The following is a 24,729-nucleotide window of genomic DNA, read 5'->3' on the forward strand; positions in this document are numbered from 1 at the left end:
CTCCTGTCTGGAGGGTAGAGGGGGTTAGAAACTGGCAAAACAGTCACAAAAGGAGAGCCTGAAAGGAGGGACCGGGCTGACTCATTAGGGGGAGAGTAAGTGGGAGTATGTAGTAAGGTGTATATAAGTTTATATGTGAGAGACTGACTTGATTTGTAAACTTTCATTTAAAGCACAATAAAAATTATTTAAAAAAAATAAATATCTTTAAAGCAGTGAAAAAACAACAACAACAACAAAAAAAAAAAATCAGCTGCCCGTAAATGGATAGGTTTACTCTTGGGTTCTCAATTCTATTCCATTGGTCTATGTGTCATTCATTGTTCCTGTACCAGGCTGTTTTTATTACTGTGGCTGTATAGTATGTTTTGAGATTGGGAACTGTGAGGCCTCCTACTTTGTTCTTCAGTATTGCTCTGGCTATTTGGGACCTCTTTCCTTTCCATATAAAGTTGGTGATTTGTTTCTCCATTTCAGTAAAAAATGTTGTAAAAATGGCTTGGGGGCAGTGTCTGACCTCTAACTTTACAATTGGGAAGGAGAATCAAGATCAACAGCCTAAGGCTGACTCCTACGAGGCAGAGTCAGACATACCTTCTCTCTCTGCCATCTTTACCAGTTCTGACACCAACCGTCTCTCCCACAGCACTGTACTTCTCTGCTGGATTTGATAATTCATTGCAATAACCACACAGAATTCACAGACCAAACTCATGACTATGGGGTTTATTAGGGAAGTAATAGTTTACAGTTTAGGCTCAGCAACACTCAAGGATACAGTTCTTTCATCAGGACTGCCTCTTCCCAGCCTCTACCCAAAGGCACTCAGCTTTCTTCCTTGTGGGCCCGGAAGCCCACCGCTCCATCTCCTGCTGCTGGGTCTCTGCTGCTGCTTCTCACTGCCTTTAGTGTTACAGTTCTTTCTCTCTGTTTCCTGGTTCCAGGAGCTTCTCAGTGCAGGGATCCGGGGTGAGAAATCCATTGCATCGCAACTGAGAACACTAAAACCAGTTAATTCCATATATACCTTTTATCCTCAAAAACAACCCAAAATCCAGGCCTCTCAAATCATTTAACATCTCCCAAGCCATTATGCTATACTTTCTCCACCCTGGTTCATCTTTCCATTTCCACCAGTCCTAACAAAGTTGTTTCTAATTCTATTGCAAGAAAACCACTTGCTTTTCCTTCCTTCCTGCCTCCCTTCCTCTCTTTCTCCTTTCCTTCCTTCCTCCCTCCTCTCTCTCCTTTCTTTCCTTTCATTGATGAAAGCAGAGATGCATACCAAAAAATTAAGCACATGAGGGAGTTTAAGAGAATCAAAAAAGCTTCCAGAATAAGTTATATTTAAGCTGAGCTTTAATGATAGTGGGAAAGAGGGGGTGGGAGTACAGGGTAGAACAGGAGAAGTAGATGGCAGAGGGAAAAGCATGCCTGAAGGCCTGCTTCCTTCCAAGAGGAAGCACACTTCAGATCCAAGCACATCTAACACGTTTTCCTGGAAATCTTTCTTGATCTCTTCCTTCAAATTTAGGTGTTATTCCCGTGCATACTTATCCATAGAATTGTGTAATTCTTATATCATAGCATTCATCAGGATGTGTCACTACTGCTTAACTTGATTATCATTTTCCCACTGGACTGTGAGCTCTATGAAGGCAGAGACAAGACTGTGTCTGCCTATCAGTGTCTCGTCAGCCCCGAGAACAGTGGCTGGATTCAGTAGGCACTTAATAAATAATTATTTAACAAATGAATAGAAGGAATGAACAAATAAATGGATATAGGTTATAACGAACTTTTGAATTATAATTTTAAAAAACCTAAAGTAAAGCATATTGTGTTTATTGTATAAAATAGAGTTGAACAATGATTTCATGTTTTCTATACTGAACTTAGTGCAATAGTGTACCACTAAAGCCGTAACAGTGAAGTAAACTTTAATTATAACTTTATTATTTATTCCCGAAACGTACCACTTAAACCATACAGTGAAATAAACATTTATTATAACTTTATTATTTATTCCCAAAGCATCAATTCTGTAAAACTTAAGCTTACTTTTATTGTGGTAAAAGTTGCATTATAAACTTTACGATTATATTGCTTCAATTTTCTTTGTTCAAATAGTCTTTCAACTTTTTTTATTAGTTCTTCTCTAATTCTTTCCAGATATTTTCTTTCTTTCTTTACTTGTTTCATTTGTTCAATAATCTTCTGTCTTAAAGTGATTATAACTCATACTCATCAATGTCTGTAAGTTACAGATGGTTAATCTCCCAAAATCTGGAGTATAAAACTTAAAAGGGCCTAAAACAGGAAGACTAATTTTTACCCAAAAGTATGTTTTGTTGGAGTAGTATAGCATTTACCACTATGAAAAATGCTGAGGAGTCATTTCTAACAGGGATATATAAGGATGCAGAAGGGGATTTATAAAACACATAGTTCAAGACACATGCCAGTGGGTTTTTTCCCTATTTACATATACTTGTAGAAATGAGGTAAAGCTCCAAAAATTATGTGTATACTTTTTGGTTTAATTCTTTGGGTAAATTTATGTTGGGCCCAAAGTTATTGTACTTGAATCTTTTTTTCCCCCTAAAAAAACAAGCAAACATACTGCCTTCAAGTTGATTCCAACTCATGGTGACCCCACATGACAGAGTAGAAGTGCTCCATGGGGTCCCCTTGGCTGCAGTCTTTATAGAAGCAGATCACCAGGCCCCTCTTCAACGCTGCACCTGGGTGGGCCTGACCTGCCAACCCTTAGGTAAGCAGCTAGATGTGGACTGTTTGTGCCATCTAGGGACCAGCCTACCTGCCTACAATTTACCTGTCTATCATTTATCTATTTTTCTATTAAATGTCTGTCTGCCTGCCTGTCTGTTTGTCTATATATAGCACCCATCTATCCATCCATCCATCCATCTTTGAACTGGAAGAAAACCCTGGGATGCCTGTTGCTGGGTTAATAGGTGTAGGGTAAAAGTGGAGGGGCAGCAGCTATATAGTTATTTTAAATGTTACCCTTCATTTAGCTCCATTTGTACGCTCTTTCCCCATCTTCTGTTTTTCTTGCTGTACTTAAATCGTAAGTGCAATATTTATACTTTATAGTATATTTTTAAATGAAATATTACTGACTAAACATATGCAGTAATCAGTATAAAATTTATATGATTTAACATTATTTAATGCTACCTCACAGAATAGTCTATACTTACACCTATAATCATCATACTTACTCTCAATATGCAATAAAGGAAACAGTTATTACTGAAGAAGGAGGAGGTTCACATGGAAAGGAGGGAAAATCAATAAGATCTGGTAGGGTGACATACTTTTTCACCTATCTGTAAGCAAACATGAAAATCGGTAAGATCTTTTAGAGTGACACATTCTTTTTTACCTGTCTGTAAGCATTTGATGATGCACACCAACAGTGCATTTTTTATTGACATGGTGGTGAATTCCTAAATCTGTATTTATAGCTCTATATGCTCTCATGCTCCAGTCTCTCCATTCCACAGTTATTGGACATTACACACAGGTATTTCAAACTAAATTTTTTTTTAATTCAATTCTTCCCCCAAACATGATTTCCTTCCAATATATCTTATCTCAGTTACCTGTTAAAATTCACCTCTTTATCAGAACTAGCTTTATGATATAGAATGCCCTCTTTCTGGAATCAACACTGTTCAATAGAACTTTCTGTGATAATGGAAATGTTCTATACTTGCACTGTCCTATATGGTAGCCACTGGCCACATGAGATATTGAGCTCTTGAAATGTAGCTTGTGTGATTGAGGAACTGAGTTTTAAATTTTAGTTCATTTAGCTACTTGTGGCAAGTGGCTACCAGAGTAGACAGCATAAGTCTAGGTAATATTCACTAGCAGCATACTTGAGGCTAAGCCCTGGCTCAGCACTGAGAAATTTAAAATACAGAAAAGGAAAAAAGGGCAAAAGAACAATTTTTTAACAAATAAGAGTTTAACATGTGTACACAGTATGGACTCAAGGCATAACTTGTTCAATGAATGCAAGCTCAGTGTGTATTTAAGAAAAGGAAAGAAAGCCAATGTCGAAAAGGGATATTTTATACACTTAAGGATAGTTGGGTAGGTGGAAAGGAGTAACTAAAATACTGCAGAGCCTTCAGTTGTGACTTTCTTGTGCCCTTCTGGAAAGCTTGCACATTACATTCTACCATCTTTGTATATTTTACCTTATAAATATTATTTAGTAATACCTTGACCCAAAATTAGAATTATTTGTACGAAAACAGTAAAGACAAAAAGAAAACCAAGCTTCCAGCTACAGACTGGAAAAAAAAAAATCCTACATTATAACTATAGTGCCTGGTTGGCACATAGTAGGCATTATAACAAGTATTTATTGATTTCTGAATGATCTTCCCAAAACAGCCCTGCCTTTAAGATTTAGAACTAAAGTGCAGAAAACCTAGCCTATTGTAACCATATACATTTAAGATAGTAAAGCACAGGCAGTGCTTCTCATCTTCACTGTAACTATCACCTAAGAATTATGTTAAAATGCAGGATCTGACTCAGTAGATCAGGAGAGAAGCCTGAGATTGTTCATTCCTAACAAGCTGCCAGGCAATGCTAATGCTGCTGATCCACAGACAATACTCGGAATACCAAAGGCTGTGGCACCAGATGGAGCCCAGGTGGCACAGTGGTTAAGAGCTCAGCTGCTAAACAAAAGGTCGACAGTTTGAATCCAAGTTCTACTGTCCTGTAGGATCCTAGGAGTCGGAATTGACTCGATGGCAATGCTTTTTTTTTTTTTTAATGGTACCAGATGGCCTGAGTTTGAGTCCTGGCTGTGCTACTTACCAGTTTCATGTCTTCAGCAAGTTACTTAATCTCTTAGTCTCAGTTTCCTCAACTGTAAAACATGGGAAATAATAGTATCTCCCTCAATAAAATTTTTGGAGAATCAAAGGGGTTAATACACTTAGAAGAGCATTTGCCACAGAGCACACACTACTATATTCTTTAAATACCAATTCAGTTCCTAAGGGCTCAAAATTTATTATTACAGTAAAACCTGCAAAAGCCAAAACCTGTGTGAGGGAGAAACCTCTCAGAGAAGGAAACTCAAATATTTTCCACTAATAGAGAGTGAGAGAAAATGGTGACCACATCCTGTCAAAAGGGAAACCTTACAAGATCCAGAAAAACAAGACAGTCCCATTGAATTCCAGCTCTTATGGATTTCACTGTATCCTTATTTTTCTAACTTTCTTTATACGTTGTGAACAAAAGATTTTGAATCTGCAGCAAAAATTAAAATTGTTAGTCTGGTTTTTAGGACAGTTTAACTTTATTATTTCTATATGCCAATAAAGGAAATTATCTGACAATATCTACCAGTAAATAAACTTGCTTATTAAACAGGATTCTGACCTATGCATTTTCAGTGGTAGTAAAGGCAATTAACAATTAACGCATTTAAGAAAAACTTTTTTATATGAGAATTATAACTTTTAGAAGGGTAAGATGAGGTTTATTTTTGAAAGGTTATTCTTTTCATAAATAAAAAAAAAGCTGTTTCAGATTTACACATATCAAAAGTAGAACAGGCCCAGAAGAAAATTAGTACATTTTTACAATCTCAATTAGGTACATCAATTCAAACTTTGTCAAAAAATTTAAATATTTATTTGAACGGATTTGATGAACTATTGCCTATGGTTTATGTTTCTTCATACTTCCTGCGGGAAGTACAAAGTGTTTCAGGGAATATTAGATGTAACATAAAGCAAAATGGTGGCTATTTAGCTATTTTTGAAGATTTCAAGTCTATTCATATTATTTTACAGTATTACATGTTATAATTATTTTCATTTTTTAATTATCTTAAAAATTAATAGCAAACATGACTATAAAATCCAACTATAAAGAAAAAATTTACTTCATCACATTTTAATAAATTTTTGCATGTAAATATTTAATATGTTCAGTGTTTTAGAACTCTGAAAATCTACAAGAAAATGGAGGTTTTGAACTTGCTATTTAATGTATCCAGAGATCAGAAGGAGCCCCGGTGGTACACCAGTTAAGCGTTCGGCTGCTAACCAAAAGGTCGACAGTTTGAATCCACCAGTGGCTCCTTGGAAACTGTATGGGGCAGCTCTACTAAGAACTTAGTTTTTGAAATTTATTTTGGAAATATAAAGGCAACAGTGATTCAATATATGCTATGGAAAACAGTTGCTTTTCATAAACAATAGGAAATATAATTTTCTCATAATAGATGCTTGAATCATCATTTATTCTAATTTGGTGGGGGTGGGGGAGGGAAATGTGCACGGAAGACAGTATTTATGAAAATCCAGAGAGCAAGGATGCAGGCTTTCAATCGAAGTATTTACAGGATCTAATATAAGGGCAGCAAAACGTTCTTAATTGCCTTGAGAAAGAAACTGAGACTTCTTATATATATAAGTTCTTTGAAGAAATAACTATTTTAGAAAGAGAATCATTATTTGAGAAACCGGTCAATGTCTTTAGATAATTAAAAGTAAAATGAGAATGTAGAAAAAGAAAAAAAATTGACCATATAAACAAACCAAGCAAGAAATAAATTAATAGATGTCCATGATGAAAAAACCTGAGTAATTTGAAGGATAAATGACTGGGCATTGAATCAGCTTCCACACTGAGTTACTCCTATTGTAAAATCTCAGATATAACCTCACCAAAATTTAGTTTAGTTGGAAAATATTAGGTATCTCTGACTAATTCAAAATATTACTAAGCTGTCTTATTTCATGAGCACTTTTCATCTTTTATAGATGTTTTTTTTCTTCCTCACTCAAGTGCCCCAGAGAACATGAGTGTTGTATGGAGTCAGGAAGCAGAAAAATTATTTTCATGGGTTTGATAACCCTGAAGAGGAGACACTAAATTCCAGGCTTTACATTTAAGATTAAACCAAAAAACCAAACCCAGTGCATTTCCATGTAAAAAAAAAAAAAAAGAAACTCGTTGCTGCCGAGTTCATTCTGACTCATAGTGACCCTATGGGACAGAGTAGAACTGCCCCATAGAGTTTCCAAGGAGCGCCTGGTGGATCTAAACTGCCAAGCCTTTGGTTAGCAGCCGTAGCACTTAACCACTACTTCACCAGGGTTTTCATATTTAAGATTACTGAAAAAAAATGTACAGAGCAAACTGCTCTGAAAGATTGTTTTTAAAAATATATCCTAAGCAAACAATTTCCTGTTCAAATTATACATGTTTAAAAATTAACATTGATTTATAGCTTATTATCTCACTACCATAGAAAAAATTTAGCATAATAAAATTCTAAAATCCATTGTTCCTAACTAAGCTATACTGTTAAAACATCTTACAGAGGAATATTTACTATAGGAAGTTGACCTGTTTCTTACCTTTGGGTTCCTGGTGCACTAAAGATATTAATATGTGCATAGTTTTCAAATTCAAACAATCAAAACATCTCTTAATTCTTAATCTCTTTCTTGGATATACTAATAACGAAAGCATATAGCAGCATGATCAAAATGTACACATACATTTATCTCCTTAAGAAACCAGATCTATTTACAAAGATCATTTTTCTAAATCTTAATAGTTTGACAAAAGATACTCATACAAAAGTTGCTTATCTCTGTCACAGCTTTGGTTTTAAGACTTTCCACATTTCTTCAGTCTGCTGTTTAGCTTCGGGATGTCCAGAGTAATCCAGAGAGTTTGCATTCCACATACCAATGCCCCGTAAACCATGCTGGATTACATATACTGCTTTTAAAGCAATGCTCTGAGGGTTATCATACCACACTTGATGAAAACGGCCAGCAGAATCCTATACAAATAAAATGGAAATTTAAAGTATTCAGTACAATAAGAGGGAAAAATGTTTCTTAAATCCAATTATTTAAAAAGGATCCAATAAAACAATAAAAATTTTAGGGCACAATACTTTCCAGCCTCTATTACACCATGGTTCTATATATGATAGATATTATTGCTTATGGCACTTAACAGCAGCAGAGGTTACACAAATGAGCCTTCTAATATACTCCATTCAAGGTCCTTCTCATCCCCTAAAATTTTTCCCTTGGTCTAATCCAATGATTGTCACGCAAGGCACACATCTGAATCACTTGTAGACCTTTTGAAAGAACAGACCTGTAGACACCACACCACATGGTATCATTGAAAACCCTATGGAGCGCAGTTCTACTCTGAAACTAATGGGGTCGCCATGAGTCACAATCAACTCAACAGCAGCTGGCTTTCTTTTATTTTGGTTTTACCAAACTGATATCATGGAACACTGTCCTTCATACTGGTTTCTAAGAGTGCTGTGAAACAGGGTTCTATGTTAAACAATTAAACCATTTTATGTACTGCAGGACTTGATGTTGTGTCCTGATTCCAACTCATGGTGACCCTATAGGAGAAAGTATAACTGCCCATAGGGCTTCCTAGGCTGTAATATTTCCAGGAGCATATCAACAGATCTTTTCTGCCATGGAGCCACTGGTATGTTCAAATTGGCAACCTTTCTATTGGCAACCTTTTAGTTAGCACTTAACAACTGCACTAACAGAGCTCCTTGCAGAACTTCTTAGATCCCTTAATATACTGTTTTACATTATATATCTCCAAGAGGGACATACAGTATACAGTGTTTTCCAAATATATTCAGCCATGGAATAAGTGTGGATGTGTGTGTGTGTGAGTGTAATATTAACAGAGTTCTAAAAAATACTGTTTGGCAAAGACAGGATTACCATGCAGCCTACTTTAACTAATAGGTGTATACTCTAGATTCTAATGTTTAGAAAGCTCTACACTAAAGCTTTCTGCCTTTTCCATGAATTTATTTTTTCCTCATTTCTGTCTGCTTTTTGCTTCAACTCTTAGATAGCTGTGAATATTAGAGATTTGAATTCCCTATCAGGTAGTTCTAGTGCCTTTTCTTCTTCTAGAAAGTCACCTGGTGTTTTTATCTTGGACGCCTACTGGAATCATCCTGTCCTGTTTTTGTATGTTTTGATATTGTCTGCTGTCTTTGGGACATTCAGTAGTTATTTTCTATGTTTATTGATTATAGATCTGTTTGTTTCATCCTGCTTTTTTTATTTGGTTATGTCTCAGCAGGTGGGCTGAGCATTCTTTGTTGTTTACTTGTCTGTGGTTATGATACTTTTCACCTCCATGTCCAGTGGGCAGGTCTGATGGCTCAGCTATGGTGCAGCAAGGCAGGTCCAGCTGAAGGGGAGGGGCTGGGCTGGGTTGTTTGTAGCATGTACTAGGGTTGACAAGGTGGGCCAGGAATCAGTGTTGGGCAGGTTCTGGTAGGCTGTTCCTGTGCTGCTCTGGGGTGTGATATTTGGTGCACAGTGCGGGTAGGTAGGAAGGAGGGCGGAGGTTGTGATGTGTGGAGCTAATATGGGTATGGGAAAGAGGAGAGAGAAGCAGGAGCCAAAAACAAACAAACAAAAATGCTAAGGGAGCTTACCATTGGAGTGAAAAGATGAGAAACTGAGAAATGGAGAAAAACAAAAAGGGAAAAAGGAGAAAAAAAAACTAGATAAAAATTTGGAAGGAAAAGAAAAGAAAAGCGCCCAGGGGCTCCACTGGTGTGGCTTCAAAGACTGGGGAAGTGGCTCCCATATAGTATAACCTGGCTAGAGGGGGTATAGATGTCACACAGCGCCAGATATTCAGAAGACAGGAAAAGAAGGTAAGTATAGAGAGATGATAACTGAGAAACGAAGAAAGACAGAAAGGAAAAAGGAGAAAAAAGAAATGCCCCCAGGGATTCCACCTATGTGGCTGCACAGACTTGGGGAGTGGCTCCTAAGCCATGCAGTGCAGCCCTGCTTGAAGGAGCTCCCAAGCCACGAAAAGAAAAAGAAAACAAACAAAACAAAAAAAAGCTCCAGGGATCCCACTAGCATAGTGCCACAGGCTGGGGGAGTGGTTCCGCAGTCGAGCATTGCTTCACAGCCTTTCAAGAGGAAGCAAAGATGCCATACGGAGCCAAGTGTTCAAGAAAAAGGAGGGGGAGGTGATGAGAGGCATAGAAGAAACCAAAAAAGAAATGGGAAAAGCAACACTAGCAACAGACAAATGGCACTCAGAGAGCTGGCTGATTTGGGCAGGGTGAATCCAAGTGGCCCAGGGCCGAAGTAGCTGCCTCTGGGCCAAGAGACTGCAGCTGGCAGGAAGCAGAGGAGGCCAAGGGGGGAGGGGGAGAGAAGGGGGGCGGTAAGGAAAGCATATATCACTGGTTACCGAGTGCTCTGTCTCCTGCTGGGAACTTTGTGAAGTTGCCTTCCCGTACTCCCTGTCCACCAATCTCCTATGTGAGCAGGGCAAATCCAAGTGGCATGGATGCTGCGCTTCCCAGCCAGCTGAGCCACCACTGCCAGCCAGGAAAAATGGAGGTACAGCAGCAGGGAGAGGATGCAGGGTGGGAAAGCATGTATCGTTGGTTACCGGGTGCCCTGTCTCCTGCTGGGAGCTCTGTGAAGCTGCTTTCCCATGCTCCCTGTCTGCCGATCTCTGACAGGAGTCCAAAATGGTGAATCCGTGCTGTGTTAGCTGATAGGGGACCTCTGCATGTATCTCTCCTTGCTCTCTATTCTCTGTTAGTTTCTTATTCTATTTGGTGCTTGGCTGAGTTCTTTAGCTCTTCATTTGTTACTTTGGGTTCCAGGACTGATGTATGTCTCTGTTTTAGTTTTTTGGGTCTCTGCTATGGAGGAACAGCGTGGTGCTTCTGTCTATTGGCACCATGCTGGCTGGAAGTCCTACACTAAAGTTTTCTATATAATTGATACGTAGGCATATACATGTATATCAATTAAAATTTATTAAATGTGGTGTTTGCAGTCATAGCTTATAAATGGTTATCAGACTATTAGGAACACAAGCCCTTGCTGCTTATATCATTTTAAGGTGCCTTTATAAGTAACCCAAGGAGCCCTAGTGGTGCTGTGCTAAGGCACTCAGCTGCTAACCAAAAGGTTGGATTTTTGAATCCACCAGCCACTCTGTGGGAGAAAGATGTGACAGTCAGCTTCTGTAAAGTTTATAGCCTTGAAAACCCCATCAGACAGTTCTACTCTGTCCTATAGGGTTGCTATGAGTCAGAATTGACTCGATGGCAGTGGGTTTAGCTTAGGTTTTGGTTTTATAAGTAATCTAATCCAAAGTAAGTCAGCAGTTTGAATCCACCAGCCACTCCTTGGAAACCCTATGGGGCTGTTCTACTCTGTCCTATACAGTCGGAATCCCGCTGTGAGTCAGAATCAACCCAACTGCAATGGGTTTTCAGAATCCAACGTAAATTCAGAGATTGTACTTAGATTTTTGAGGTGTGAAAAAGATTATGCTAAAGATAAATTATGAAAGTTATAATTCTTCTTGACCTCTTTAGTACGGCAACTCCTATTTATCAAACAACTGACAGAAATGCTACTCATTTACTATATTTCTTTAGGTTTCTTTTGTAATATTTTTCTGTCTCTAATTTTCAACATTATTTATAATTCGTCTTTTCAATAGCGCATCACTTGAATTATGAAATAAACTTGAAATGATGCCATTTTTCCTTTGTAAAGTCCATGATGAGGCATCACCCATTCTCAGCCTTGCTCCTCCCTGTGGAAAAGCCTCATCAGAATCTGTAGGCTACTTTGAAATGAAGGCTTCCAGAGCTGGAAACCTATTTTGGATCGAAGCCCTCTGGAAAGGCAACAGTCATCATAACATAATTGTCAGCTGTTAAAGGAAGTCTTGTTTATGATATGCAAATTTTATAGCATCATGTAAAGTAATAAGTGGCCCAAGAAGAGCAGATCCACTATTAGCATAACTTGAATTGCTCCCCAAGAAACTAAGATTCCTGATTCCACAGATTCAAAAATAAGTTTATTCCTGTATGTTATGCTCTAAAAGAAAACTGATAAAAATTCTTATATCAAATATCAAATTATAAAAATATCCAATTAATAGAATAAATGTTCATTAATTGTGAAAAGTCTTACTTTATAGTTATAATAAGGAGCCTGCTGATCTTCATTCCACTGGCCTCCAGAAATAGAACTATTTATTTGCTTCATGATCACTTTATACGGCACCTGACGTCCAGCAGCGTCACTACAAGGAGCCCCCCGGAAAGGAACTTTTGCAATGGTACAAATATCCTAGAAATGCAAAAATGATCATGTTAATTCAGCAAATTTTAAGAAGTAAATCACAAAATATTATCAAAAACTATTTGTTAGAAATCAAATCTATGTTCTAAACAGATAACCTGACTATACAGAATATAATTCAAATTGAATTTCATTATTAAATAAAAATGTATGATATTCAGAAGGCTTCATGGGACTAAATAATTAAAAATAAAATATCTACTTCTTAGTATCAAACTATATTTCAGAAATTCTAAATGAAGCTTATATTTTTCTAGTAAAACAAATCAGGTTTTAAAAAATCTAACAGTAGAAAGAAAAAATTACATAGCACACGATGTGTTCTTACCGCAGACAGTTTCAGACAAGTATAATCGTAACCATACCAGGGAACTCCCATTACAAGTTTCCTAGGGTTAATGCCCATGTTGATGTAGTCATCATATCCTAATCAAGAAGGGACAGGAAAATCAGATCTTTTCCTCTTCATGTCTGATAAGGGGTTAATATACACTACGCAACCACTTAGAATCTAAATTTGTAAAAAAAAGTACAATTTATGTAAAATACTAATATAGTGTCCTTCTAATATGATATTATAGAAGTGATCCCTTAAGAACTATAAACACTATATTTTTTTTATAAACCATTCCTTTTTGAACAACAGAAAATATTCAAAACAAGTGAGATCAAATTGAAGCAAAAACTCAACAAAATTTAATCTAGGAAGAATGACATATTTCAGGCGATTGTGCTAATTGTGTCTATTAAATGTTGAGACATGATATAGTTGATATTCTAGATTCTAAAATTTTTAAAAAGTCCTATAAGTCTGAACATTTCTGGCAGGGATGGTCTCAGAATATCTTATATATGTCATGCTTTAGAAATATCCTATAAGTATGAATGACAGCTGGGAATAAGAAAAAGTTCCCCTGAAATGCTGTAGTAGATAACCTGTAGTTATAGGAGACAAAAAGAAAAATGAACAAATTCCTGGAACTATTCAATCCCTTTCCTTGCCCAGCACTACAAAGTATATTTTCCCACCAGAACAAGAATAAGGTAGTTAAAACTTTACAGAAAATAAAGAAGAGAAGGAGAAACAAGAATGGGAGAAGTGAATCTTAGAGTATTGACAATAAATGGGTCAACGTGTAGTTTAAAAGACAACTAAAATTTGTTAATTTCAGATGCATTACTGATTAAATGGACTTGTATGGACTAGGTGGTAAGTCACTCACAATTTCATTATTTCTGTAAGAAATGTTACAATTTGAAACAAAGTATTTATAAGCTAGAAACTTCCTCCAAATGTATAATAAACGATAATTAGAACAATTAAATCCTTGTTTACATTTCAGAATAGAAGTCCAGGTATTTGCTAGAATAGCTTATGTGAAAGATTATACTTAGAAGCTCTACCAATCTCTATTATTACACTTCAATGAACTAAATAAATCAATTCTGTATTTGCACATACCTTTATCTTGAATATGGAAGCCCTTGTGTTGTAGTGGTTAAGAGCTACAGTTGCTAACCAAAAGGTCTAAAGTTCAAATCCCTCAGGCACTCCTTGGAAACCCTATGGGGCAGATCTACTCTGTCCTATAGGGTCGCTATGAGCCAGAATCGACTCAATGGCAGTGGATTTGGTTTGTTTATCTTGAATATAAGTCTAAATATCCTTATAAGAGTTAAAGGATAGAAATCTTGTGATTATGCTATGAGGACCTGGCAGAAGAGTAAATTCACCTAAGATAGCTTCCAAAGTAAAGAGAAGTAAAATTATACTAGAGATACATTATATGCTAGAAATACAAGCCTATGGGGGAAGGTTTAACATTTTTCCCATAGGTGTAAATTTTCTCAGATGATTTTTAAGAGAGTAGGTGTACCACTACCTTAAGATTATATTCCGATTCATCATTTGTAAAAGGTAAAAGGAAAATCTGGCCTGAAATCATATAACTAAGATACAATTGTAAGAAGAACTCAAGTAGGCCATGATTTAACTACTTTTTAGATGGCAGACTGTTAAGTACTAACACTATTTTTCACCAATGTTATATATTAATTTCTATTTTGTGCTTTTTCTTAATGGAGTGGAGTCAAGCTAGGCAGCCCATGAAATATATCACCAGTGTTTCCTTAAATGGTACAGTGGTTAAAGTGCTTTGCTACTACCCAAAAGGTCGACAATATGAACCCACTAGCTGCTCTGTGGGAGAAATATGTTGCAGTCTGCTTCTGTAAAGATTTACGGCCTTGGAAACCCTATGGGGCAGCTCTACTCTGTCCTATAGGGTCACTGTGAGTTGGAATCGACTCGAAGGCAGTGGGTTTGGTTTTTTTTTTTTGGTTTTGTTTCCCAAAATATATTCAGTGGTGTTCTTCAATATATTAATAATCTCCTATGGTAAAGGTTCCATGGACAAGTAAGTTTGGGAAACGTTAAGTTTACTGCAGGGCTTTTCAGAGCCTTTAATGTTATTGTGCACTGTTAACTATCCAAGAGGAGATGGGGATGCATCATTTCCCAAATGTGTGCAACAATGAACCTGTCATTGATAGAGCACAATTATTGTCTCTTCCAAGAAACACAGCTTGGGAAACCCTAAATTAAATAATTACTTTTAAATTTAACAGAACAAAGTTGTTATTTTTCAAATTTTAAATAGTATGTACTTAAATATAATCTGACAAAAACAATTAGGACATGATACAACGAAGCCAGGATCTAAGATTTTACTTCTGTATGAAAATGTATACAAATAAATTAGAAATACTAGAAGCTGTCTTAATGCTTGAGGTGCTAGGATTAACATTACTAATAAATGATCATTTTGTGGGCTCTTACCAGTTAATGTCTGATTATAGGGAGCATTGGCTGCTGCAATACAGTCTGACCAGACCTGACTTTGTTCATCATATGACATCACAAAGACGAAGTCACAAGCATCTGCAATTCCAGTATAATTATAGCACCTTTTGTCTATGTTCTTTGGAGACCAAGCTACATCAAAGGTGACCTGTGGAAAAACACATACAATTTTATGTAACATGACCAAATCTGCAGATTAGGTCAGATGTTTTCTTGATGATATGTTTTCTGCTCATGCTACCCAAGGAAAACAGGGCTGCTTACAGTATATGAACTTAAGGTTTGACATGTAAAGAACTAAAACAGTTCTAACAAAACAAAACAAAAAAAAACCCAAATCTACTGCCATTGAGTCGATTCTGACTCATAATGACTGTTAGGACAGAGTAGAACTGCCCCATAGGGTTTCCAAGAAATAGGACGTTCAGAGCCTATGAAATAAGGGAGACAAGACACTTTCCTAGAACTACCTCTACTCTGAGGCAACAGCTGTTCCCATCCTGGACTGCTGAAAGCAGGACTTGTACTAGGACCGCCTTGACTCCTGCTGACCCCACTGCCTATATAATACAATAAAACCTGCAGCAGCCATAACCGGTATAAGGTGGAGGCCTGTCAGAGAAGAAAACGCAAATATTTTCCACTAAAAGGACTGATAGAAAAGTGGTAAGACTGCACCCTGTCAAAGGTGGAAAACTTGGAGAGGAGAAACAAGGCAGTCCCATGGAGTTCTGGCTCTCACAGGCCTCACTGTACTTCTAACCCTGCTGCAAGGCAAGTAGATGGGGCAATCCCGGTGTTGTATTTTGATATTTAGAGATGAGAGTGCCTTAAAATTTCTTAAAATCCCTCTAGTAAGACTCTCTAAAGTTCCAGAAAATTTTTTAGAATCTATATGCTGAAATTCTTTCCCATTCCATTACTACAAAACTGAGATCCCATTAGTCATACCCTCATGAATACATTTGATAGGGAAAATACGAAGTTTAAAAAGAAAATTTTTTTTTTACCTGTGACCCCTCAATTTCACGGTGGAAAGCATCTGTGGTTTCTTTGACTAAAGCAGTTAATGCATCATATTCTGGTGATGAACAATTAACTTCTTGCTCTATGTCTATATTAATTCCATCCATGTATTGTTTTTTGGCCAAAATAAGTTTTTGAGCTATCCAAGATGCTCTGAAACTAGGATCAATGATATCCTTTACAGATACATCTCCTGTGGGAGAAACATACATCTTTTGTGCAAATATGCTTTTTATAGTTAAATGACATTTACTTTACAAATCTATTCCAAAGAGATCTAAATGTCTTTAAAACATCTCATCATACTAAAATACTAAGCCCCTAATTTAAGTTTTCTAAATGGAGAAATAATATAGCAAAATAATAGATAGCTATTACTCAGATTCTCTAATTAATATTATGAATAATTGTGAAATCATTCTCAGATCAGAAGCAGAAATTGTAGACTATGACCAAAGATTATCTTGGTAATGAGGCATTCACATTTTGCTCAAAGCCAGACATTGGTTTATTTAGCTCTTTAAAAATATTTGTATTTGTACAATGAATTAAACAGCATCTAAGATTAATTTTTTTTTCAAGATTAATTTTAGTATGCTAAAAAATACCAGATAAACATAAAGAGGGAATTTTTTGGAAAGCCAAGACTAGCACGAACAGTACAATATCACAAGGGGTAAATATAAATTTATCAATTTACATATCCAGTAAAAGCTGTAACTTACCTTTTAGCACTACCCTGGCTCCTTTTGAATGAGCGTAGCACATAAGCTCTGAGTCATATTTTCCAAAAGCTGCCAAAGTTGTGATCTGTGACCAGTCATAATATTTCCAAGTTTTGTATCCAACGTCAAAAACAAAGACCTGCCAGAGCAACAGTAAATAAGAGCTAAATAAACCAGTGTATGATTTTGTGCAAAATGTCAATGCCTAATCATCACTTTAACCAAGAAGACTGTGGTGGTGATCATCCAAAAACCATTAAACAAAGCCCTTCTGCCAGGCACTATAGTGGACACTGATAGTTCATTAGTGAATGACACGTACCAAACAAACCCATTGCTATTGAGTCCATTCCAACTCATAGTGACCCCATGTGACAGTGAAGAACTGCCCCATAGGCATTTCTTTAAAGAAGCAGATCGCCAGCTCTTTCTCCCATGGAGCTGATGGGTAGGTTCCAATGCCAACCTTTCTGTTAGCAACCAGTACTTAACCCTTGCACCACCATTTATACACATACATTTAAATCCCCAGCCTCAAAGGTAATTATCTGCTAAATTGAGAGCTTGGACCACTTCCTGTCTCCACAAAAGATCTGTTCTTTGGACTAAGCTTTTCCATTTTCAAGAAGTTGTCCAATGCCTGCTACAGCCACACTCTAGGCAGTCATGTGGTTTTAGTTTTAATATTTTCTCCATAATGGAGTTTGGTCAAGTTGGAAAAGGCTTTATAAGTTATTAGGAGGGGTAGAAGGAAAATTTATTGAAAGACCAATTTTTACCACCTTTCCTGGGTGATTCTGAGGTGCTGTAACGAAAGGGCTGCTAAAACCCAAAACCAAACCCCTTGCCATCGAGTCGATTCCGACTCATAGCGACCCTATAGGACAGAGTAGAACTGCCCCATAGAGCTTCTAAGGAGCGCCTGGTGGATTCAAACTGCCGACCTTTTGGTTAGCAGCCGTAGTTCTAAACCACGAAGCCACCAGTGTTTCTGAAAGGGCTGCTAAGTATAGAAATATAAAAGTAAGCAAAACATTCTGCCTTCTAACACACTGGGAGTGCTGAGATCCTTCAAAGTAAATCCTCATTTTCTTGGAAACCAAGAAATACATCTTGCTATTTTGGAACAGGGAGCCCTGGTGGCACAGTGGTTAAGTGCTTGGCTAATGGAAAGGTCGGCAGTTCACCGGTCTGCTTGGGTGCGAAAGATGTGTCAGTCTGCTTCTGCAAAGATTTAAGCCTTGGTCAAGTTGTGCGACTTCCCCTGTATTGTGTATGTATTGCCTTTCCCTTCACCAATTAACACATGTCTTACCTTCTAGTTAGTGATGATTTCCCCTCCCTACACCTCCCCTCCCTGGTAAGCCCTCAAAGATTGTTTCTTTCTGTGTGTAAACCTTTTCTTGAGTTTTTACAATAGTGGTCTCATACAATGTTTGTCCCTTTGTGATTGACTTATTTCATTCAGCATAATGCCCTCCAGATTAATCCATGTTGTGAGATTCATCATTGTTCTTTATTGTTGCGTAGTAGTCCATTGTGTGTATGTACCATAATTTGTTTATCCATTCATCTGTTGATGAGTACTTGCTTCGGTTGTTTCCATCCTTTTGCAATTGTGAATAATGCTGCAATGAACATGTGATGGCTTTTATTTTTCTAGGATATGCTCCTAGGAGTGGGATTGTTGGATCATACAGTATTTCTATTTCTAGCTTTATAAGAAAGTGCCTTATGGTTTTCCATAAGGCACTTTCCATAGTGGTTGTACCATTTTACATTCCCACCTAAAGCAAAGCAAGCCACTGGGGAACACGAAAAAGGGAGGGGATGGGGGGGTAAGGGGGAAGTGCTGACACAGTGCAGGGATTGTAACCAATGTCATGCAACAATTTGTATACAAATTTTTTGAACAGGAAACTAATATGCTCTGTAAGCTTTCACCTAAAGCACAATAAAATGTTTTTTTAAAAAAGGGAAAGGATTTTTTTTTTCTCCAAAGAAGATATACAAATAGACAACAAGCATAGGAAAAGAAGAACGGCATCATTAGTCAGTGGGGAAATGTAAATCAAAACCACGATGAGATACCACATCATATCCACTCAAACCAAAAACCAAACCCAGTGCCGTCCAGTCGATTCCGACTCATGGCAACCCTATAGGACAGAGTAGAACTGCCCCCATAGAGTTTCCAAGGAACGCCTGGCGGATTCCAGCTGCCGACCCTTTGGTTGGCAGCCGTAGTACTTAGCCACTACGCCACCAGGGTTTCCTCATATCCACTAAAAAAAAAAAATAGGATGACTATAATCAAAACAATGGAAAATAACACGGCTTGGTGAAGATGTGGAGAAACGGAAACCTTGTATATTGCTGATAAATAGGAACATAAAATGGCACAGCCCTGTGAAAAACTGTTCCATGGTTCCTCAAAAGGCTAACCTAAGATCCAGAAATTACACTCCTAGGTATACATCCATTAGAATTAAAAAAGATATTTAAAATGTAAACAAATGAAAAGATTGACGCCTTGGGAACCCTATGGGGCAGTTGTTCTACTCTATCCTGTAGGGTCAGCGAGTGGGAATTCCACTCGATGGCAATATTTTTTTGTTTTGTTTAGAGAACATCTAGTTTTCCTACCTTTCTTGCTTTTACACCGAGATGCACCAGGAGAGGCAGAAACGGGTAATGAAAGGAATTTGCCTTTGCAGTCAAATCTGAGTGTGAATACTTGCCTGCCTCTCTCAGGCACTTACTGACTGTGAGACCTGGGAAGAGTTACTCAACCTCTCTGCCCAAGTATACTTCCCCATCTGTAAAATGAAGGCAACCATTCAACAGGAAATCCCACGAGTGGTCACAACTGGTTTCGGCGCCCACACCACCTCTTTTTAGGGCTCGGTTCTACTCTACACTCTATTCAAGTCTTGGGGGCCAGAACGGAAGGGCAGGCAAGAGGAGCTGACCTCGTGGTCGGGGTGGTGGCGGATGGGTCGGCACAGCGTTGGCTCCTCGCATGGGCAGTCGGCATCGGCATTGGTCACGAGGGGCAGCGCCAGCAGCAGGAGAGCAAGGCCGGGGAGACCGCGCAGCTGGCGGGCGCAGGGGCGCGGGGATCGGAGCTGCGTGCCTGACATGCCGGCGCTTCACTCGGCCGCCGGGACGTCTCTGAGCTGCTGAGACAGGCTACTTTCGCGCGCGGGGCAGGGCGGAGCTCTTGGGGGCGCGGTCTGGAACTTGGGAAGTGCTGGCGGTCGCCCTGGCTTACTAGTGAAGGAGAATGGAGAAGGCACACCATGGAAGTTTTCCCAGAGCGAGCCAGTGCTTTAGTGCTGAGCAGACCGTTTGATGACAAAATTAAATCAAACGGATGTCATCTCTACCACCTCTATTCCCCACAACATCGCACCTCTCTTTGGCTCTTTTGTGGTCGTTTGTCTTCTCCATACGGAGTGTGAAGGTGGAAAGGAGCCCCAAAATAGAATGGAGTGTCTTGCAGGGGATGGCTGAGAAACATGGTTGGAATGGCCAGAAGATTTATAGCATACGGATTCCCTCTGAGTTTAAGATGGTAGTTTACAAGCATCTAATTTCGCTTCTTCCCTTACTTAAACCCACAGGACAAGGAGACAACAGCAACATTTTGAAAGCTGGAAAGCACAGCATGAGAAGTACCTGACCAAAGCCACAGATAGTGAAAAAACTCCATTTAAACCTTGGAACCCTCAGAAGGTTCAGGAACTTCAAGAGATAACTCAGGATGTCAAAAATAAGGAGGATTAGGTGAATTGAAAGCTGCTCAAAAGGCAGGTCTCTAGATCCCCCTTGTGCTTCATGTGTCTGGGTCACGGTCCCTCTCCCATCCAGGCTGAAGCCTAGAGGTTTAATTCTCTGGAGTGGGAATTGTTAAAACAAAAATCATGTTAAGCCAATAATAGAAATTAATTAAAGTTTATTGAATATACAATTTGCAGATCAGGTAACATTCTGACTAGAGTGTCAGAAATGTTCCAAACATGAGAAGAACTTCCAAAATTCTTATAGCAAATCTTATGGCCATTGCCACAGAAAAAAGTGTGGGAACAGAACTGATAAACAAATTTGTGGTCAGGAAGGATTTTCATACACCATTGTCTTGAAGAACAACTAAAATAATTACTCATTTGTTGTTGTTAGGTCCATTGAGTCAGTTCCGACTCACAGTGACCCTACACGCAACAGAATGAAACACTGCCAGGTCCTGTGCCATCCTCACAATTGTTGCTATGCTTGAGCCTGTTGTTGCAGCCACTGGGTCAATCCATCTTCTTCAGGGTCTTCCTCTTTTTCACTGACCCTCTATTTTACCAAACATCATGTCCTTCTCCAGGGACTGATCCCTCCTGATAACATTTCCAAAGTATATGAGACGTAGTCTCACCATCCTTGCTTCTAAGGAGCATTCTGGTTGTACTTCTTCCAAGACAGATTTGTTCCTTCTTCTGGCAGTCCGTGGTATATTCAATATTCTTCTCCAACACCACAATTCAAGGGTATCAATTCTTCTTTGGTCTTCCTTATTCATTATCCAGTTTCACATGCATATGAGGTGATTGAACACACCATGGCTTGGGTCAGGGATACCTTACTCCTTAAGGTGACATGTTTGCTTTTCAACACTTTAAAGAGGTCTTTTGCAGAAGATTTGCCCAATGCAATGCATCTTTTGATTTCTTGGCTGCTGCTTCCATGGGTGTAGATTGTGAATCCAAGTAAAATGAAATCCTTGACAACCTCAATCTTTTCTCCATTTATTATGATGTTGCTTATTGGTCCAGTTGTAAGGGTTTTTGTTTTCTTTATGTTGAAGTGTAATCCATACTGAAGGCTGTGGTCTTTGATCTTCGTCAGTAAGTGCTTCAAGTCGTCTTCACTTTCAGCAAGCAAGGTTGTGTCATCTGTATGAAGCAGGTTGTTAATAAGTCTTCCTCCAATCCTGATGCCCTGTTCTTCTTCATATAGTCCAGCTTCTCGGATTATTTGCTCAGCATACAGATTGAATAGGTATGGTGAAAGGATACAACCCTGACACATACCTTCCCTGACTTTAAACCATGCAGCATTCCCTTGTTCCATTCAAATGACTGCCTCTTGATCTGTGTACAGATTCCTCATAAGCACAATTAAGTTCCAGAATGCCCGTTGGAACTTAATTGATCCACACAGTCAAATGCCTTTGCATAATCAATAAAACACAGGTAAACATCTTTCTGGTATTCTCTGCTTTCAGCCAGGATTCATCTGACACCAGCAATGATATGCCTGGCTCCACATCCTCTTCTCAATCAGGCTTGAATTTCTGGCAGTTTCCTGTGGATGTACTGCTGCAGCTGTTTTTGAATGATGTGCAGCAAAATTTTGCTTGCATGTGATATTAACGATATTGTTTGATAGTTTCCACATTCAGTGGGATCACCTTTCTTGGGAATAGGCATAAATATGGGTCTCTTCCAGTCGGTTGGCCAGGTAGCTGTCTTCCAAATTTCTTGGCATAGACGAGTGAGCACTTCTAGTGCTGCATCTGTTTGTTGAAACATCTCAATTTGTATTCTGTCCATTCCTGGAGCCTTGTTTTTCAGCAATGACTTCAGTGCAGCTTGGACTTCTTCCTCCAGTACCAATGGTTCCTGATCATATGTTACCTCCTGAAAAGGTTGAACATCTACCAATTCTTTTTGGTATAATGATTCTGTGTATTCCTTCCATCTTCTTTAGATGTTTCCTGCGTCGTTTAATATTTTCGCCGTAGACTTCTTCAGTATTGCAACTTGAGGCTGGAATTTTTTTCAGTTCTTTTAGCTTGAAAAATTATGTGTCCTTCCCTTTTGTTTTCCTATCTCCAGGTCTTTGCACATGTCATAATACTATCCTTTGTCTTCTCAAGCTGCTCTTTGAAATCTTCTGTTCAGTTCTTTTACTTCACCATTTTTTCCTTTTTTGCAACTCAGCATTCAAGAGCAAGTTTCAAAGTCTCTTCTGACATCCATGTAGGCTCTTCTTTCTCTTCTGTCTTTTTAATGACCTCTTGCTTTCTTCATGTATGATGCCCTTGGTGTTATTCCATAATTTGTCTGGTCTTGGGTCACTAGTGTTCAGCACGTCAAATCTATTCTTGAGATGGTCTCTAAATTCAGGTGGGATATACTCAAGGTTGTACTTTGGCTCTTGTCTACTTGTTCTAATTTTCTTCAGTTTCAACTTGAACTTGCATGTGTGTAATTGATGGTCTGATCTGCAGTCGGCCCCTGACCTTGTTCTTACTTAGGATATTGAGCTTTTCCATTGTCTCTTTCCACAGATGTAGTCAATTTGATTCCTGTATATTCCCTCTGGTGAGGTCCATGTGTATAGACACCATTTATGTTCGTGAAAATAGTAATTTGCAATGAAGAAGTCATTGGTCTTGAAAAATCAATCATGCGATGTCCAGCATTGTTTACTGATTTATCCTAAACATAGCTACCAATCTGACCTTCGGAGTCTGTTTCCCAAAGCTGACTGAATTCTTCAAAAGAGCACAACATCCAAGACAAACTTGTTTTACTAGTTTATCTAGACCATTGTTTGACTCAAAGGTGGCTTTTGGAAACGAGTTTTTTCAAGGCTCAAGTTTCAGAAGGACATGTAAGGGCAATGGCTTTTGCAGGTTACCCCAACTTCCGTGAAAGCTAGAAATCTGGGTTCCAAGAGAATTAAAACTCTTTTGTCAGTACTGTACCTAAAACAGGGGCACAAGTGACTTTGTGCCTACTGAAAACAAACTCCCATTCATATCCCTCACTAGGCTGTCAGAATCAGATTAACCAAAGAGTCTGACCTAAGGATATTATATCAGGTTTTTCTAGACAAGCTACACACCCAGATCATCCTATAGTGAAATTCCAAGTCAAAAGCAAGTGCCACCCACTCAGAGCTGCCTCTCTTTTTAATTTTTAGTTTTTTACTTTTAATCATGGACCCAAACCAAACCTGTTGCCATCAAGTAGATTCCAAATCTATAGTGACCCTTTAAACAGAGTAGAACTACCCCTTAAGGTTTCCGAGGAGCAGCTGGTGGATTCTAACTGCCAACCTTTTGGTTAGCAGCTGAACTCTTAACCACTGTACCACCAGGGTCCCTTAATCATGGACAGGAACCAAGAAATAATATAGAAGCAGAAGCCCACAGAAGAAAAATAAGAAATATGGAGGAAACAGATACTATAGGGAGAACAGTTCAAAAAACTCTCATTAATACCCTCAAGTAAAGGTAAGAGAAGATGAAGCCACAACAGAATGGGGGGTGGGGGGGAGGATAAAAAAGGTTCTTGGAAATTAAGAAGAAGATAGCAGAATAAAAACAAAAACAACAGAAGATAAAGAAAGTAAAGCAAAAAGAAGGAGAAAGATAAGAAAATTGAAAGAGCAGTGCAGAGAATCAAACATCCAAATAGCAGTTCGAGAAAGAGGAAATAGAGAAGAAATCAATTAAGTAATTCAAGAAAATTTGCCAAGGCTGAAAAACAGGAGTTTTCAGAATGAAAAGACAAAGATATCCTAAAAGCTTCCAGAGAGAAAATAAAAGCCACAAAGATCAGGAATCTGAAGGGCATCAGATTTCTCAACAACTGTTGCTGATATTCGAGCACAATGAAACAATACATTTGAAATTATAAAGAAATGTGATTTCCACTTAAAATTTACCAAATTGTCCATCAAATGAGAAAGTAGAAGGAAGACACTGTCAGGCATGCACAAAATTCAAAATATTTACCTATCAAGAACCTTCTACAGAATGTGTTCCACCAAAAACAGGAAATAGGGAATAAAAGGGATGCAGGAAACAGTAGGT

The 24,729-nt window shown here is 38.3% G+C and overlaps 2 protein-coding genes across 2 annotated transcripts in view; one reads left to right on the top strand and one right to left on the bottom strand.

Annotated features, from left to right (window-relative positions):
* Positions 1-24,729, top strand: part of SPATA1 (spermatogenesis associated 1) — a 161,093-nt gene that overhangs the window by 130,969 nt on the left and 5,395 nt on the right. The gene's annotated exons all lie outside the window — the stretch shown is intronic.
* On the bottom strand, positions 712-20,045 carry CTBS (chitobiase). Its single transcript, XM_049879632.1, has 9 exons — positions 19,826-20,045; positions 16,854-16,992; positions 16,113-16,321; positions 15,079-15,250; positions 12,568-12,665; positions 12,069-12,227; positions 4,870-7,867; positions 3,249-3,356; positions 712-1,001 (listed from the first exon to the last, which is right to left on the bottom strand). Exons 1-7 carry the CDS (start codon positions 19,994-19,996, stop codon positions 7,676-7,678), a joined length of 1,140 nt encoding a protein of 379 aa, XP_049735589.1. The 5' UTR covers positions 19,997-20,045; the 3' UTR covers positions 712-1,001; positions 3,249-3,356; positions 4,870-7,675.

Source organism: Elephas maximus, chromosome 3 (genome assembly GCF_024166365.1).
Source record: "Elephas maximus indicus isolate mEleMax1 chromosome 3, mEleMax1 primary haplotype, whole genome shotgun sequence".
Taxonomy (NCBI): domain Eukaryota; kingdom Metazoa; phylum Chordata; class Mammalia; order Proboscidea; family Elephantidae; genus Elephas; species Elephas maximus.